The sequence below is a fragment of the Danio aesculapii genome, chromosome 20 (genome assembly GCF_903798145.1).
Source record: "Danio aesculapii chromosome 20, fDanAes4.1, whole genome shotgun sequence".
Lineage (NCBI taxonomy): Eukaryota > Metazoa > Chordata > Actinopteri > Cypriniformes > Danionidae > Danio > Danio aesculapii.
This window is the reverse complement of record NC_079454.1, coordinates 9,914,135-9,931,180: the sequence shown is the minus strand read 5'-3', so window position 1 is coordinate 9,931,180 and position 17,046 is coordinate 9,914,135. Positions and strand designations below refer to the sequence as shown.

General features: G+C 36.1%; 1 protein-coding gene and 1 long non-coding RNA gene across 2 annotated transcripts; both read right to left on the bottom strand.

Annotated features, from left to right (window-relative positions):
• Positions 1-1,332: 1,332 nt before the first annotated feature.
• nfkbiaa (nuclear factor of kappa light polypeptide gene enhancer in B-cells inhibitor, alpha a) lies at positions 1,333-4,196 on the bottom strand. The gene is made up of 6 exons (XM_056445444.1): positions 3,905-4,196; positions 2,998-3,103; positions 2,470-2,677; positions 2,290-2,378; positions 1,840-2,097; positions 1,333-1,728 (listed from the first exon to the last, which is right to left on the bottom strand). Exons 1-6 carry the CDS (start codon positions 4,147-4,149, stop codon positions 1,696-1,698), a joined length of 939 nt encoding a protein of 312 aa, XP_056301419.1. The 5' UTR covers positions 4,150-4,196; the 3' UTR covers positions 1,333-1,695.
• Positions 4,197-14,279: 10,083 nt separating this feature from the next.
• Positions 14,280-16,168, bottom strand: LOC130247732 (uncharacterized). Its single transcript, XR_008839573.1, has 3 exons — positions 16,049-16,168; positions 15,883-15,958; positions 14,280-14,378 (listed from the first exon to the last, which is right to left on the bottom strand). It is a non-coding gene; the product is annotated as an uncharacterized LOC130247732 (long non-coding RNA).
• Between the last annotated feature and the right edge of the window lie 878 nt (positions 16,169-17,046).

Sequence of the window (17,046 nt, the reverse complement as noted above, 5' to 3'; positions counted from 1 at the left end):
ATTCTTATAAATGCATTGATTTAAGGTTTATCGCCTTTAGAAAATGTTTGCAGGGCCATATGACATTTTTCAAAGAAAAATACTATTTTATTTAGATAAATGTTTTGTTTTTTATATGAAATGGAAAAAAGGTGTTGTGCTTTCAGACATTTATTTAAAATAAATTTCGAACGTACCAATTTTGTAACTTGCAATTTTTAAATGAAACGTAATTTTCTGGAAAAATAAATGACAGAACTTTTTTGAAAGAAATGTTCAGACCTTTCTAAATGTTAATATAAAACAAACATTACCATTTTAACCATACATTTTTCTTATCAAATCCAATAAACACAGAACTTTTTTTATTTTTAAAGTATTTTCCAAGTGATGTTTAATGGAGATATTTTTGACGCATTTTTAAGCATAATAGTTTTACCAAATTCATTTATAAAATGTTTTAATTTTGTCTTTGCTGTGATAACAGTACATTATATTTTACTACAAAGCTTAAAGTGCAATTTAAGGACTTAACTAGGTGAGTTACGTTAGTTAGGCATTGCACAACAGTGGCTTGTTCTGTACCCAATCAGAAAAAAAAAACTTCAGGGGAGATCTAATTGAAAGAAATTTTCCACAGAAGAAATGAATATAGAATATAACAGGAAATAACTATGAAGTTTTTTCTTCATCACTTGGGAAATATTTGAAAAAATAATGAAAATTTCACAGGAAGGCCAATAACTATTTCTTCAGATGTACATGTGCATGTTGGAATTCACCAAGTCGTCATGTGACTAAAATGAGGATGATCATCATACACATGCATGTGATACAGATTTTGTTTCCCGGTAGCTTAAATAGCCTGTTACTCATTGTCAGGAGAACAAAGAGACTGAATTTCCCTACGGTTCACAAATCCTGCTATATTCATTATGATTAATGCTTTTAAACAAAGCAAGCGATGACTTAAAATCCGAATAATCGATTTGAATAATCCATTAATTACTCTGAGCCCTCTTTACAGATGATCACTTTATAATCACACTGGTGGTCTACTCATTTCTCTCACTTTGTGGGGAACTTTCTATACTGAGTAAGTTCTTCATGACTCCACTTTAGCAGACCCAAGGAATTTTACTCAAACTACAGTGACGCATCAGCCTGACTCACGCTTTCCAGAAAGGAAATGATGGTTTTTACTGTACACATCGAGGACTTTTTTTAACTGACTGAACCAACATCACAACCTTCTGCTGCTTTTCCACCCCTTCAGGGCTTTTTGCGCAAGTTTCACAATTCGGTAGATTTCCAGGAAATCAGTCAACACAAGAAACACTCAAAGCCCCAGAATTCACTTCTCATCTTTTAGGTTTTAATGTTAACAAAACAAAATTTCACTGTGCAATATATATTTATATAGAGACTATACACATTATTAACAAGTGTTCTTCATTGGACATATTTACACGTATAAAAATAGATATCTCTGGATATTCACAAAATATACACATTTTCACAACACTTTGGTACAATTTTTTTGGTCCACACAGTTCATCCGTGTTTAACAGCACCACTGCTGTCATGTCCCAGGACGAGGCAGCATTTATCCACTTCTTGGAGTTCCAAAAATGGATTGGCATCCCGGGATTTGACATATACATTGAGCACCTACAGCTGCTTTACATTGTGGGTGATGTAGTGTTGATTTCCAAACTATCTCCCACAGAGCCGGATGTCATCATATATCTATAATTCAAAACAAAACAGAATTATTTATTAAATGATGCACTTTCCTCAATTATCAAAGCAAATATTATCGAACACATCATAGTTTTTTTGTAATCTGATAAAACTTACACAATCATCCTCAAACATGAGCTCATCTTCGCTCTCCTCAGACTCGCTCTCTGGCATGACTGTGTGTTCGAGGGCCGTCTGGCTGTAAAGCTGCTTCTGGATCTCGCTGTTGTGTCTGCCGAAGGTCAGGTGGTACGCCGTGTATCCGCCGTAGGTTAAACTATTGGCATTGGCACCTAGAGCTATGAGCATGCGCACCAGATCCAGGTTCTGCAGGTCTACGGCCAAATGGAGCGACGTACGGCCACTACACTGCTCCTAAACACATGAAAAACAACATCAGAAATGTTCAATGCAGCTTAATAACAAGCTCGTACATATTTTAAAAAACTGAATCAAAATGAAGTAATTTGAAAGTTAATCAACAGCGAACTATATCGCCAAAAATTCAACAGTATTATATTTTTTTTCTTGAATTTAAGTGTTTGCAAATTGTCAAATATACCGTACCTTTGCATTTATATCCGCTCCAAGCTGGACCAGACTCTCCACCATTAACAGGTAATCGTTAATGGCTGCTATATGAAGACACGTGTGTCCTGTGATAAAGAAAGGAACAAAATACGTCAAAACCTGCACTTTAATACTGCAAACTCAAATATTCTGACTTTCAGATGAGACTGAACTCACCGCTGTAGTTTGGGAAGGTGAGAATGGAGTGCAGGTGCTGGGTCTGAATCTGAGTGAGGACTGAGAAACACGCTAGTGAGCCTCTTTTGCAGGCGATGTGCAGGGCTGTGTTTCCGCTCTGGTCCACTAGCCGAGGGTCGCAGCCGGCCTTCAGGAGTCTTTCCACCATATGTGGCTGTTCTGTGACAACGGCCAGATGCAGAGCAGTCTGAGGACAGAAAAGTGCACTTTTGTTAGTCAGGTTCACGGGGTGAGTGTGACATTCAACTTTTGGTAGCACTTTATATTATATTCTTGTTTAATTTGTGCATTATTGTAATTGTTACATAAACTAGGTAAGAAGTCTGTACTATCCCTAAATGTACTAAGTGTATGCATGTAATCACCCTGTTATACTTATACTTATTACATGTGTACCATTATGATCATTAACAACAATTGTATTATATTAAAAGTGTAGTGAACGTGTTTGTTTGTGGCACATTGACTACCAATAGTGAATTGTGCTTTTATTTTTCGTTGATTTACCTGTCTCTGGTTATTCTGTCTGTTCAGGAACGGGTCGTTCTGGCACTGTTTGATGATCTGCACAGCATAATCCTCTGCCTCGTGAATGATGGCAAGGTGCAGATACCTGGAAAATCATGTAGGAGGCAGAGAATATTTTAAGATCACACTCAGAGGATGTGGTTGAGCAGACACACAGTACAAGCAGGCGGCGTTTCGCAAGAATGGAGTTTTGAAGGTTATTTCCAGCCAGTGTGGCTCCACACATCTGATACAGTATCTGCGCCTGGCCGCGCGCCAGGGACTTTCCTGCCTGCGCACTTTGTTTTCTTAAGCTCCGCCCAGTTTGGGCGCGTTCCAAAGCTTGTTTGTTTACTTCCGCACTTAATACTTTGTAAGTTTTAGAAAACGTTTCGTAACTTTCTTAAGTACAGGATTGTTTTCAGCTGTTGAAAGTTAGTTAGTATGCTTAAGTTAAAGAACATTTAAACTGTCTTGGCTTTTTTAATCAGACATTAAAATTAATGAGATCAACTTTGTTGCATTTAATAAAATCAACTTTTAGACTCTCAAAAAATGTATCAAGGCAAGACACTGCATGTGAATATAGAATAGGCTGTGTTTTGCCAAGCATAATTGCATTTTATTTTGTAATGCAAGTTTCTAAAATGTGAAATTATAATTAAAATATTTAATTATAAATGCACCAATTATAGTGCAAACAATTAAGTTGATATAAATATATAAATATACTAAATAAATACACGTTTACATAATTGCTTTTCAGTATATTGAATTAAAACCAAAAGCTGCATGAAATTTTTTTTTGCCTCGCCTTAAATTGACAAACGCGCATGCAGAACTGAAATGCTCTTAAAAACTTGCATTGCAAAACATTTTGAAATCTTAAAATGATAATAAAACTTACGTGTCTCCGTCCTCGGTGACTTCTTGTGCCCAAGGCTCGCATATGGTCTCCTTCAGGCTTTCTGTCTTCATAGTCAATCTCTCCATCTCCTCCAAAATCTGCTGCGCCACATATTCCTCCTCTTTTAGCGAGTCCACGCCGCTGTCGACGCGATCCTCGCACTGCTGCGTTTTCCTGTTTTTCGTGTCCATTTCATCAACATTACAATCCACAAAGTTCAGCACTGCGGCTTTGTGTAAATCCATGTTCTCTCTCCGGCTGTCAGCAAGAAAGTGAAGCCCGAGAGAGGCGGGACCTGCTTTATATTTGCGCCTGCGGTTCCTCGGGGGATTTCCACATTTAACTTATCTTGACTCTAGTCCTAAAGGGGAACTCATCGCGGGCTTTTATTTAGAGAATTTCCCTCAAGATGACTCCGCGAAGTAAGAATGAAAATCTGTATTTTCCTATTACACATGTACGAATGTACCTGGGAGTCCGCAGTCAGGGGTAAAATGAATGACAGTAGCTGTAGAGTGGCTTATGAATGAAAGTCATGTGAAGGAGACTATTATTAATGCAGGAAATATATATTTACGCTCACCTAGAAATAGCACTGGATGTCAGATTTTTATTTGTTACATTTTTAAGTTCATTTTTGGCACGATGACTTGAAGTTACTTAAAATAAATGAGTATTTTTAGAAAATAAACAGTCAATTATGATTAATTAAAAATACATCAATATAACATCTCAAAAAGGCAAATGATTTTGCAAGATGTGAAAGATACAAGTGGAGATTTTGTGATGGGCTAATAAAGTGGAACATGTAGTTTATGAACTGATCCTCTGGCTGGTCTTGTGAGGGAATTTACTGGGGAATTGACTGTATTTATCCACCAAAAATTACCTTGACACACATTCTGTGCTCTACTGGACTTTCTTGAGCAGATGAAAGAAATGCAGATTTTTGGATCAAGGAAGTTTTTGCTATGGAAGTCAATTTCCTCCATTCAGGGGTTTAATACAATTATTATTATTAATTTTTTTTTTTCTTCGGACCATTTTCTGAGCTGTTAAATATAAACTCCCAATTGTGTGAGATAAAATAATGTTTTTGAAATATTATTTTCGATATTTTGCACTTGGGACTTTTTTTCTAAGAATTATTGGTTTTACATTTTGGAAATTTTTCCTAAAAAATTGATCTTTTTTTGTTTTGTTTTTGCAATTTAAGTTAACATCATGCAAAACTGGCTTTTTCTGCAGTTTATATTGCAAGAATCGCAACTGCAAGTTATAATGCAAAGTTTTAAAAAAATTGTCCGAATTTTTAAATGAAAAATAACTTTACATTTTTATTGTGTCAGAACTAAACTGATTTCTGTGATTTGAACATTTAAATCTCAATCCTTTTTAAATACATTGAATCTAATCAACCCCCCCCACCGCCCCCAAAATTCTAATTTCTGACATCTTATGAATATGAACAGGGTAAAACTGGCTGAGTCAGTTCAATGTGACTGAAGTGAAACGTCCCACCTGGAAGCCCCCACAATGTTCCACAAGTTTAGGGGGGGATCCACTATATTCCCCTGCACTTTTGTACAGGACTCCCCCTTAAAATATTTGACATTTTTCACATAATTTTTACAATTTTCCATAACACCACTCTTTACTCACACTCAATTCATGTTAATTTCTATAGCGCTTTTACAATGTAGATTGTGTCTAAGCAGATTCACAAAGAAGTTCTAGTAAATTAAAACTGCTTCAGTCCAGTTTTCAGAGTTAAAGTTCAGTTTAGTTTAGTTCAGTGGGGTTTGATTTTCACTGCTGAAATGAAAATCCAAACACTGAAGAGCAAATCCATCGATGTGCAGCTCCACAAGTCCCAAACCAAGCAAGCCAGTGGTGACAGTGGCGAGGAACAAACTTCACCAAGTGCTTCTAAACCAGAGATGCCCAAACTCCCATACCTTTAATTTGGCCCCCCGTGCCATCTGAGAATGGTTTAGGGATTGTCATTTCAAATTTGATGTAAACTTATACTTGTTTGTTTTATTGTTAAGCTATAAAAAAAGCTATCTGAAATTAAATGTTTTAATGTAAATGGTGTAAATTAATCAGATTTAGTTTAAAATGTGCATACGACAGAGAGAGAGGACAATGCAGAGCAAATCAAGGCAGATTCTGCTTGACTAGTGTATTCAGCATTGAACTCCACTGTGTTGTAAATGTGATTGTTTTTATTGCATTAAGTTAAGTTATATAAGTTATACTGCATTAGTTAATATGATTCAAAGTAATGCTTTCTATTTATTTTTTAATATTATGAAATGAATTAGGAAATTACGCATGGCAATTTTAACGTAAAATGGTTTATCTGTGGCCCACGGATATCAGTGATATTTGTTTTTTTGCCCTTCATATGAAAAAGTTTGGACACCCCGGCTCTAAACTTTAATGATTTATTTTGTTCTATTGAACACAAAACAACGTATTCTGATTTATTGGCACCCATAATACTCTGGGAAAAAGCAATTAGTTGTTACTTTACTAATGTAATTACTTTTTTAAAAAAATGGAGTAAACCTTCCCTTAAAATTATCAAGTAAATGAACTAAGTGCCTAATTGAAAAAATTAAGTTAAGTGAACTTAATAGTTCTAAGTTATATCAGAAATACTTAATTTGTTTCAAGTAAAATCAGCTCTTTAAAGGCAATGGGTGTATTCACGTTTTAAGTATTTGCTTTTACAGTTTCTATAGGAGCAAAATTAGGAAGTCCATGGTTGTTTTCTCCAACATTCTTCAGAATATCTTCCTTCGTGTTTGACAGAAGAAACTCAGACAGGTTTGGAATCAGTGGAGGATGACTAAATGATGACAGAATTTTCAGCTTTGGTGAACTACACCTTTAAGCAGCCTATAATGCAACTCAAAGCAAAAAACATGCAACCAATCAACTGAAACTAATTGTGCATGCTAGCAAATATGCATTCAGAAGACTTCAATGTTTGCATGGTTTCATATCCCTTCAAACTGAGCAAGTCAGGTGAACGGGCCATGTAATTAAAAAAACTCCAAATATATAACGTTTTAACTAATGTGATACTGTCTATAACACCTTCCTACACCTGAAATTCTCACTGCCTCTGTTTGCATAAAGGAGGAGCCAAAACAATAGCAACCGTTTCTACCAACAGCTCTTATGTCACAATGGCGATACCTACTCAACTCTGTGCGTCAAAAAGTGTGTCGAAAAGACTCGCCTTGAACCAACATGCATGCTTTGTCATGCAGGTACTCGAAATACCTCACTGAAACAAAGATCCTTATGAATTCCACACATTGTTTGGAGTTCAGTGAAAAATAGACACAGGCACATTCCTCTGATTGTTGCTCAACATTTGAGCTCTAAAGCACACTATGTTCCAGCTGGAAGGTTTGGCTAGGGTTTATCATTAAGTCTGGCTGGAGCTGTTTAACAGAATGAGTGTTTTCCTGCGCATGCGGAAGATTCAGTTCTGTTCTGAATGGAGGGAGTTTTGGGAGGTCCAGGTTTGAATCTCTCTGTGGGACGACACTTTTGACCCACTGTTCTTAGTCTGAGAGGGTTTAGAGATCAGCGTGGGCTGTGTGTTTATCTGGGGTAGACCTGTTCTCAACCTGAACCGTGAGTCACGACCCGGCTTCTATTCAGGGGTGTCGCTGAGACTCAGTGAGTTGCGCAAGTCCTCCAGTAAACAAAGAGTAGTTCTTCTGGTGTGAGAAGAACGCGCATACCAGGAAAACCCTCCAACCACTTGTTCCAGAAGCTGAAGTGTGAAATCCACCCACTCCTCAGTTTCCCTTCCCTTACAACCAGCCAACCAGCGCTTCTGGTGCGGTGTTGTGTTGCTATGGGCAACAAATGCTGTTATATTGTATTATTATTTTAGTGCAGCATGTTAAGGTACTTTTTCTTTATTACCTGACGTATATAAAAAGGATGTGTGTGTTTGTTTGTATATATGTATATGTATATGTATATATATATGTATATATATATTTATATGTACATGTGTATGTGTATATATATATATATATATATATATATATATATATATATATATATATATATATATATATATATATATATATATGTGTGTGTGTATATACATGGTTTTTAAAAAATTTAAAACTGCTTTTATTCTAGCCAAAATAAAACAAATAAGACTTTCTCCAGAAGAAAAAACATCAGAAATACTGTGAAAATGTCCTTGCTCTGTTAAACATTTAAATATTTAAAAAAAGAAGAAGAAATTCAAAGGGAGGCTAATAATTCTGACTTCAACTGTATATGTCTGTGTTTATGTGTGGGTGTACATGCATACACAATTTAAGTCATGCATATACAGTTTTTTTACTTCATAACTTTTGGGCTATTGATGCTTTTATTTGCTTTAAATTTGGTATTTATTTATGGTTTTATTTGTTTTCATTTATTTATTGTTTATTATAGTGGCTTGAGGGTGACGCGGTGGCGCAGTAGGTAGTGCTGTCGCCTCACAGCAATAAGGTCGCTGGCTCAAGCCTCGGCTGGGTCAGTTGGCATTTCTGTATGGAGTTTGCATGTTCTCCCCGCGCTCGCATGGGTTTCCTCCGGGTGCTCTGGTTTGCCCCACAAGTACAAAAGCGTGGTACAGGTGAATTGGGTAAGCTAAATTGTCCGTAGTGTATGTGTGTGAAGAAATGTGATTGGATGTTTCCCAGTAATGGGTTGTGACTGGAAGGGCATCTGCTGCATAATAACGTGCTGGATAAGTTGGCGGTTCATTCCGCTGTGGCGACCCCAGATTAATAAAGCTAAAAAGAAAATGAATGAATGAATGGTGGCTTGAGAAACTTACGACATGCAAATCCTTACTAGAAACATAGGCCCAATCCCTGTTCTACCCCTTAGCCCTTCCCCCTACCCCTCATTTTGCGCGTTCCCGTGAAGAAGTGGGGGTGTCCCAATTCTCTTTAGCTTGAAGGCATAGTGCTAAGGGGAAGGGGCCCTTCGAACAGAGATTTTTCAGGACCACTCTCGAAACCAAGAGGTAAGAAAATTTCCCAGAATACACCAGCCACAACGGCAGGATAGTTACACCCAGAAGTAAGGAGAGCCACAAATTAGTATTTTTGTCATTATGATGAATTTTTACAACAAACAAGCACGTGTTTTAATATATTCATAACCGCATTCGTGTTTTAAAAAATGGGCTTTTCATGGTGACAGAAGAAGAATCTATTTGCTTTTATTAATGAATAAATGAATTCATTCATTGTTTTTATATATTTATGCTTTGATGATTTTATCAGCTTTTTTATACATGCAGTTATGCTTTTATTTTGTGCTTTTGTTTATTACAGATTTGCTGGAAAGAAAGAAAAAATGGACAAAATAGTTTTCTGTTTGTAAGTAAATACATTAAATTCTGATTTGAATAATAATATTTAAATGTCTAATTAATGTCTTATTAATAATAATACTAATAACACATTTAAATGACATTTATTGACTTTGTTTGAAATGTTTTAGAACTCCCAAGCCTCTTCCTAAAATGTAAACAAAAAACTCTAAACGTTTTTATAATCCATATATTTTTCTGCTGTTGATGACAATATACCACATTTTTTCATAACAGAACAATTTCCTGTAAATATGGTGTGATGATGCAAAATTGACTGAAACACATCCATGACGTTGTGATCTGATTTGTTTCTGAACAGCAGGCCATGACCTAACAAAACCCAGTGGCCTTTTCCATACTTTGCGCCTGCTATGTTTGAGTCAGCAGATCAGATCTCATGATTCATGTATCATGCCATATAAAGAGCCTTATATCTGTCGGTTATGGTGATGAATAGAATAGAAAGAGCATAAAGAGAGGTGTTGTGGAACAAAGGTCAAGAATATTCACTGCACCTTAAAAGATTAATAAGGGGTTATTAATTACTCACCCATATGTCATTTCAGTGTGATGGTAGCTTCGTTCATCTTCTGAACAAAAATTAAGATATTTTAGATGAATTCTGAGAGCTCCTCCATAGACCACAGGGGTCCTGAAATGTTCGAGAAAAGGAACCAAAAACATTTTTAAAAACTCCTTGTGACTTCAGTTTCTTCAACTGTAATCATAAAAAGATCCAAGTACACTTTTGTTTACCAGAAAATATATCTTCTCTCTCACATCAGGTCAGGGAGCACATTTACTACAGGCAGTACAACAAACAGTATTTGCACTAGAGTCAGCGGTCAAAAACAAGCATCATATAGCCCCTAGTAAATGTGCACCATGTCTGATGTGGAAGAAATAGGTGAACAAAGTCATTTTTATTTAACTTTATTTGGTGCACAGACACGGTCCTGGAGCTTCGTATGATTACGTTTGAACCACTGAAGTGACATGGAATGAGTTTGAACATCTCAAGTAAGCTAAATCAAAAATAAATATATATTTTCATTGTTTATTAGCAGTGGTGTAAAGTAACTAATTACAAATACTGAAATTATTGTAATTGAGTAGTTTTTCTCAGGAAGTGTAATTTACTGTCATTTAAAAAATGTGTACTTTAACTTTCCATTGAGTACATTTTTGGTGCTGTATCAGTACTTTTAGTCCACTTCTTTCCTTCAACCTGCAGTCACTACTTAATTTTTTCTTGTCTATGGGGATTAGAAAAATCAGTCCTGCTATTCCTGTCCAATCAAATCACACATAGAAGGTATGTGAGCATCGTAATGAACTATCTCAAAACATGGGCGATTTATAATTGCAGCAAACTGTTTGGAAACATTAAAAAGTGTCCAAGATTTCTAATATCTTTACACGCAATGAGCCAGAGACTGTTTAGATGCATGTCACTGATGAGAAGATGATGGATGTTTACTTTATGATGACCGAACTGGCCTTAAAAACCCAGAAGGCACAAGACATCACCATGACGTTAGACTGACGTTATACCCCAACATCATGGGGACGTTGCATTTTGTTTGTAAATAAAAATTGGGTTGACATCAGAACCAAACATCAGGCCTACATCAATGTCCAAAGTCCAATCTAAAATCAACCAAATATCAACATCTAATGATGTTATAGCTTGACGTTGTGTGGATGTCATCACAATGACGTCTATCAGATGTTGGATTTTGGTTGCCATACCTGACAAATAATTGTCAGTATTTGATGTCAATATGATGTTGGTTTAAGATGTTGGCTCAACGTTGGATTTTGGTCACTTTACAACAAATATAATTTCCAAAATCAACCAAATATCAATGTCATTTGATGTTGTTATTGGACATCAAAATAATGTTGTCCTTAGACACTGGCAAGACTTGAATTTTGGTCACCTGACATCACAACCTAAACCTAGCCTAATATTAGCGTCTTTAGCCTGCTGGGCACTACAGAATATTACGTTTACACACATCCACAAATTACATGTAAATGCATTAGCTTTTTACAACGTAATACTCACCACTCTTGAGTACTTTTAAAAGGTCTACTTTTTACTCTACTTGTACTACATTTTTAGGCAAATAATGGAACTTTTACTGAAGAAAGATTTTTCATTACTCTTTCCACCACTGTTTATTAGTCTAATGATGTGTATTTCAGCTCAATTTATGATTTTTTAAAAATGAAAGTTTTATTTATATGAACTGATTTCATTTTATGGCCATAAATAGTTAGAGATATTAGATTAGATTTAGATTAGATTCAATTTATTGTCATCACACATGTACAAGTACAAGGCAATGAAATGCAGGTGTGGATGTTGGTTTCAAAGTTTTCTTTCTTTCATTCATTTATTCATTTATTTTCTTTTCAACTTAGTCCCTTTATTCATCAGGGGTCATCACAGCGGAATGAACCACCAACATATCCAGCATATGTTTTACACACCGGATGCCCTTTCAACTGTACCCCATCAATGTGAAACATGTACTCTCATTCACACACACACACACACACACTACGGCCAATTTAGCTTACCCAACTCACCTATACTACATGTCTTTGGACTGTGGGGGAAACCGGAGCACCAGGAGGAAACCCGCACGAACACGGGGAGAACATTGCAAACTCCACACAGAAATGCCAACTGACCCAGCTGAGGCTCGAACCAGCGACCTTCTTGCTGTGAGGCGATCATGCTACCCACTGCACCACCGTGACGCCCTTCTCAAGTTTTATTTGATCAAATAGATTTGATCAAAATTATGACTTCGTTTTTTGGTCAATTTTACATTACTTTTAATTTAAACAAACATAGTAGCAATTGCACAGTACATCCTTGTGATTTGGGCACTTACAATACTTTTAAAGTAATTTCAATAGTTCACACTGAGATATGCTTAGCGTTAATAGCAGATTTGACATGCTGTCCCGGGTGAGAACCCTGAGCTCGGCGATAATTGAGCCCAAGGCTCAGGAAGGTCTCGAGAGCTCCTCCTGGAAAAGGGAGAAAAAGGAGGAGATAGGGTGGAAGGGGGATTCTTCCAAAGCGAAGATAAGGTAGTAGGGGGAAATCAGTCTATTCATTGAAAGCTTGGATCAATCTGATTGGATTATTACTGATTACGGATGAGAGACCAGTCGTGATCAATCACATCACGTGCTCCTCTCAAAATTAGTTTATAAAACTTCACTCAAAGTCCCCAAGAAATCAAAACTTTAATTGAAGTGTGAAAATGCTCTTCCTTATTGTTTTCAGTTAATTTATCAGATTACGTGATTTTGAGGTAATGGGCGTGTCTAACGCTGCTCCACCTGTCAGTTTTGACAATAAACAGAAATGATGAGCAGGAAGAATCTGTTAGCTTGTAAAAACTCTTCTAAAACCCCTTCCCCGATCATTCTGAATAAAATGCCTACTTTATTACATCCATTCAGCTCGCAGTAGAAAAAAACAAGTCATCCCCACGGTTTGCATATTTAAAATTCTAAGTGTCTCTAGGAACTGCATTACAATACGAAAAGAATTACGATTGCAGCTTCCGGTTCTCAGGGATTTTAAGGTTGGTTGAGAGCCATGTCGGCATAATGACATTTTCAGTGGCACTCCAAAGTGAGTACTGCCATCTTAAATGGCCACCTTTCTGAAAGTCCCTTGGTTCGTCACTGGTTTAATGTTCTACAGTGTTGAATTAGTATGAATTTGTTTTCCACTAAAATTTGTCAGCGCTAATGCTGCATTGTTTTTGCAATGTGTTATGAGCTGTCTGACACAAATTGTATTTTTTTTTTACTGCAAATAAATTGCAAATTGTGGCATGTTGCAAATCAATTGCATCTTGTGTTTTAATTAATTCCTTACATTTACATAGCGCTTTTCTGGACACTCAAAGTGCTTTACACATTTTTGGGGGGAATCTCCTCATCCACCACCATTGTGCAGAAGCCATTTTGTGCCAGACAGCACACCACACACCAGCTGATTGGTGAAGAGGAGACAGAGTGATGAAGCCATTTATGATACGGGGATGGTCAGAGACCAGGGTGCAAATTTTGGCCATGATGCCGGGGTTAAACACCTACTCTTTTTCAAAGGACATCCTGGGATTTTTAAAGACCACAGAGAGTCAGGACTTCAGTTTAATGTCTTATCCTAAAGACAGTCCTCACTGAGTAGTATAGCGTCCCCTTCACTATACTGGGACCCACACAGACCACAGGTTGAGTGCCCCTTGCTGGCCTCACTAACACCACGTTCTGCAGCAACCTATAGCTTTCCCTTGTGGTCAGGTACTGACCGGGTGCAGCCCTGCTTAGCTTCAGTGGACAACCATGTGAGAGTTACTGATTACTGATGACTTCACCTGAAGCTAGTCGATGCCAAATTAAAAGTCTGTGTGAAATCATAATTTACAATGTTTATTTTGCTAATGCAGATTTTTATTCGTTAGGTGAGCAATTAATCCATGCTAGTTATCTACTGGAAAAAAAAAATCTTGTGGTAATCTTCAATCAAAGTTTGTCCATTTGTTTCTGCCTTTGGAGTGTCAGTCCTTCTCTGATGATGTCAGTTTGACATCTTCAGCCACATGCCTAACCACGCCCCTCTTACCTTTGGTTTGCTATTAGGCAATAATGTGCAAAAAGAAAGCCCCGCTCTCTACTCAATATTCTGTTTCAGTTGCAAGGACATCGACATACTGAAATAAAAGTCTCAGCAGCTTCTGATTCTTGCAGACTTTAATAACTAAAACATTAACTTCAAAAATTCCAGCCATTCAGCCCCAATTTGACAAACATTTTGCTAACTTGTTAAATCATTTGTTAATGTTAAATGTACAACTGCAGATTAACATATACTTATTATTTATTTACTGCTATGCATCATTTTTGTAGTGACTTTATTCACAGTGGTCAGACTGACATTCAGGATATTCTGCGTTTCCTTCTGATTCCAGCAGCTGCAGTGCGGAGACACCATTGCAGAGATCCACCTCCTCTAAACTGCTGAACATACAGAGGCATTATAATAAAATGATAGTTTGCCCACCCAAAAAATAACATTTCTTCACCATTTACTCAATCTCAAGTTGCTCTAAACTTAAACACAACATAAGACATATTTTCTGAAGAAAGTTGGAAAGCAGCATTGACATCCATAGAAGGAACAAAAAACAATAGAAGTCAGTAGCTGTTTTTATTTTTACTTCAGGATATCTTGTTTTGTGTTTGCATTGTGAGGCCACTTGTGCTGGTACTGACGAACTGAAACGTACACATTTTTACCCAAAAAACAAACTAAAGTGACGTGAAAGAATATATGTGAATCTGTTTGCAGACAGCGCCCTCTGTTGATGTTCACATTGGTTATTCGAGACAAAACAAAATCTCCCTTCAGAGGGCGCTAAATATGAATTCTCCATTAAACCTTATCAGGCCAGTAGCCAGCTTATTGAAATGGGTGGTTTTTTTTTTCTGAAAAAGTAGATCTTTTGCTGTTATTTGCCTCATTTTCTATTTAATTATGCATTTTAGTGACATTTTAAGAACTAATCTTTGCTGGATCAGCTTGTCGGTGGTGATCATAACCACACTTTTTTGATGCACCAAAAATATTTCCTACAATTTTGTCAAAGTGCTCACCATACTATTTTAATACGAAGTATTTAGTTACAAACTTGGATTTAAACTGTAAGTTAATCCAGTTTTATAAATACTGTTATGAGATTAGCATTTATAAAATCCATCATTTAAAAAAAATCTGGTAAAACTTGTTTTAAAATAAAAACTGTACCCTATGGGCAAAGAAAAAAAAAATGGCCAGCTCGTTAAACTTTCCTCAGTCAGAATTAACCCACCTAATTAAAATTCTAATTAAAATTTAAATGTATCTTAAAGCCGTCTTCTATCTATAAAGATGCTGAGGAGCCATGCTGGTGTTGTTGCATGATCTTTGTTGATCATGTTTCATCTATGTTGTCTTTGTATGTTTGTTTATTTAAGTAATTATTTTAGTTAATATTGTTAAATTAATTATTTATATTTTTGTTGCCATTTTATTTTGATAGACACGTGTTTTTGGTCTCTAAATAAATAGAGAATTGTACTTTTTGAGTTGCGTATCCTTTTATGTTGCTAACTACTTCCCTAGACAAGCCTTAAAAAATTGGAGTTCGTAACATAAATGGGTTCATAAAAGGCTATGGGCCTGCTTATTCACAATCTGACAATATTATTCTTTGAAGAATGTTGGAAATCTGTATCAACTTCGTTATTTATTTTCCCAACTAAGTAAATTGCTACAGTTACAAATTACTCAAAATGTTTGTATTTAACGGAACAACAACTAAAAAAAAAAAACCTCGGGTTTGGAACAAGTAATTTGGAGTTAATTTTTGGGTCAACAAATGAAGGAAGAGTAAATGATAACAGAACTTTTATTCTGGGTGAACTATCCCTTTAGCCAAAAGTACAGTATAAGACAGGACATTGGATCATTTCTACTCACCTCCACTCACTCTCAGAGTACACATATGGACAAAACTGCTCACTGACAGGCTGCTCGGTCAAAGAGCAGCGTCCGCCTGAAGAAAACCATGATTTGTATTACAGTATTTGATGTATGAGAGGCCTGAGGGAAAGTAGGTGTGAATCAGTGAACACTGTACAGTTACCTGAGACGATATAAACATGAGATCTGCCGTTGGACATCCAAAACACAACAGGGGAGCACAAGGCCCTCCAGTCGGGCTCATGGCTGGACAGGAGATATTGGCTTGAGTTTGCTGCTGTGTAAATAGAAAACCCTGAGACAACAGTGAAAAAAATTGATGTTATAAAAAAATGTAATAATTAAAATCATAGTTAACCCCACCCCACCCCCCCACCCAAAAAAAATCCCAATTTACTCATCCTCTGTTTGTTTAAATGCACTTTGAGTTTATTTCATCTGTTGATATTTTTGTTGAATGTTGTAAATGTAACCATTGACTTTCACAGCAAATACTATAAAAGTCAATGTTTTTAGATTTCCAACATTTTTAATATATGTTCTTTTGTGTTCAACAGAACAAAACAACAGTAAATTATGATATTGTAATTTTTTTTAGGTGAACTATCCCTTTAACATTTCTTATGTTTTTAGAAAGACCAAAATTTACATAATTTTCATCAAACACACAGATAAGACAGCAATACTGTGGGCTATTATTGCAGTTTAAACTTACAGATTGAAAATATTTGCTAATATAATTTTTTTATGTGATGATGAATCTGAATTTCAGCAGTTTTGATATATTTTTAAGTATTCAAATCAACCACTACAAAATAAAACATAATTTTGGTTTTACTGACTTCTTTCTGATTATTACCTGAAGATGAAGCTCTTTTGGAAGACATTTTAGAAAAAAACAAATCTGCTGGATGTAGTAGTCTTCAAATCAACAATCTTTTGTGATTTTGGTTAATCTTTTCAAATGATGCACACATGCATCCTGTTTCCAGTAATGCCAGTTTAAAAGATGCATATTCATGATTTATTTTAACAGTTACTGAATAATCTCTAGCCAATAAACCTGTTTTTACTTGACTTGATTCTGACAGACAGAAAACTGTACACATTTCAATTACAAATAGCATGGGAGCATTACAAAACCATCAGGGTATGGTTAAG

Coding starts and splice junctions, on each gene's coding strand:
- nfkbiaa (XM_056445444.1), bottom strand. CDS start 4,149: ATGGATTTACACAAAGCCGCAGTGCTGAACTTTGTGGATTGTAATGTT. Junction 2,678..2,997: donor GACAGAATAACCAGAGACAG/GTAAATCAACGA, acceptor TTCTGTCCTCAG/ACTGCTCTGCATCTGGCCGT. Junction 2,379..2,469: donor CACCTTCCCAAACTACAGCG/GTGAGTTCAGTC, acceptor TCTTTATCACAG/GACACACGTGTCTTCATATA.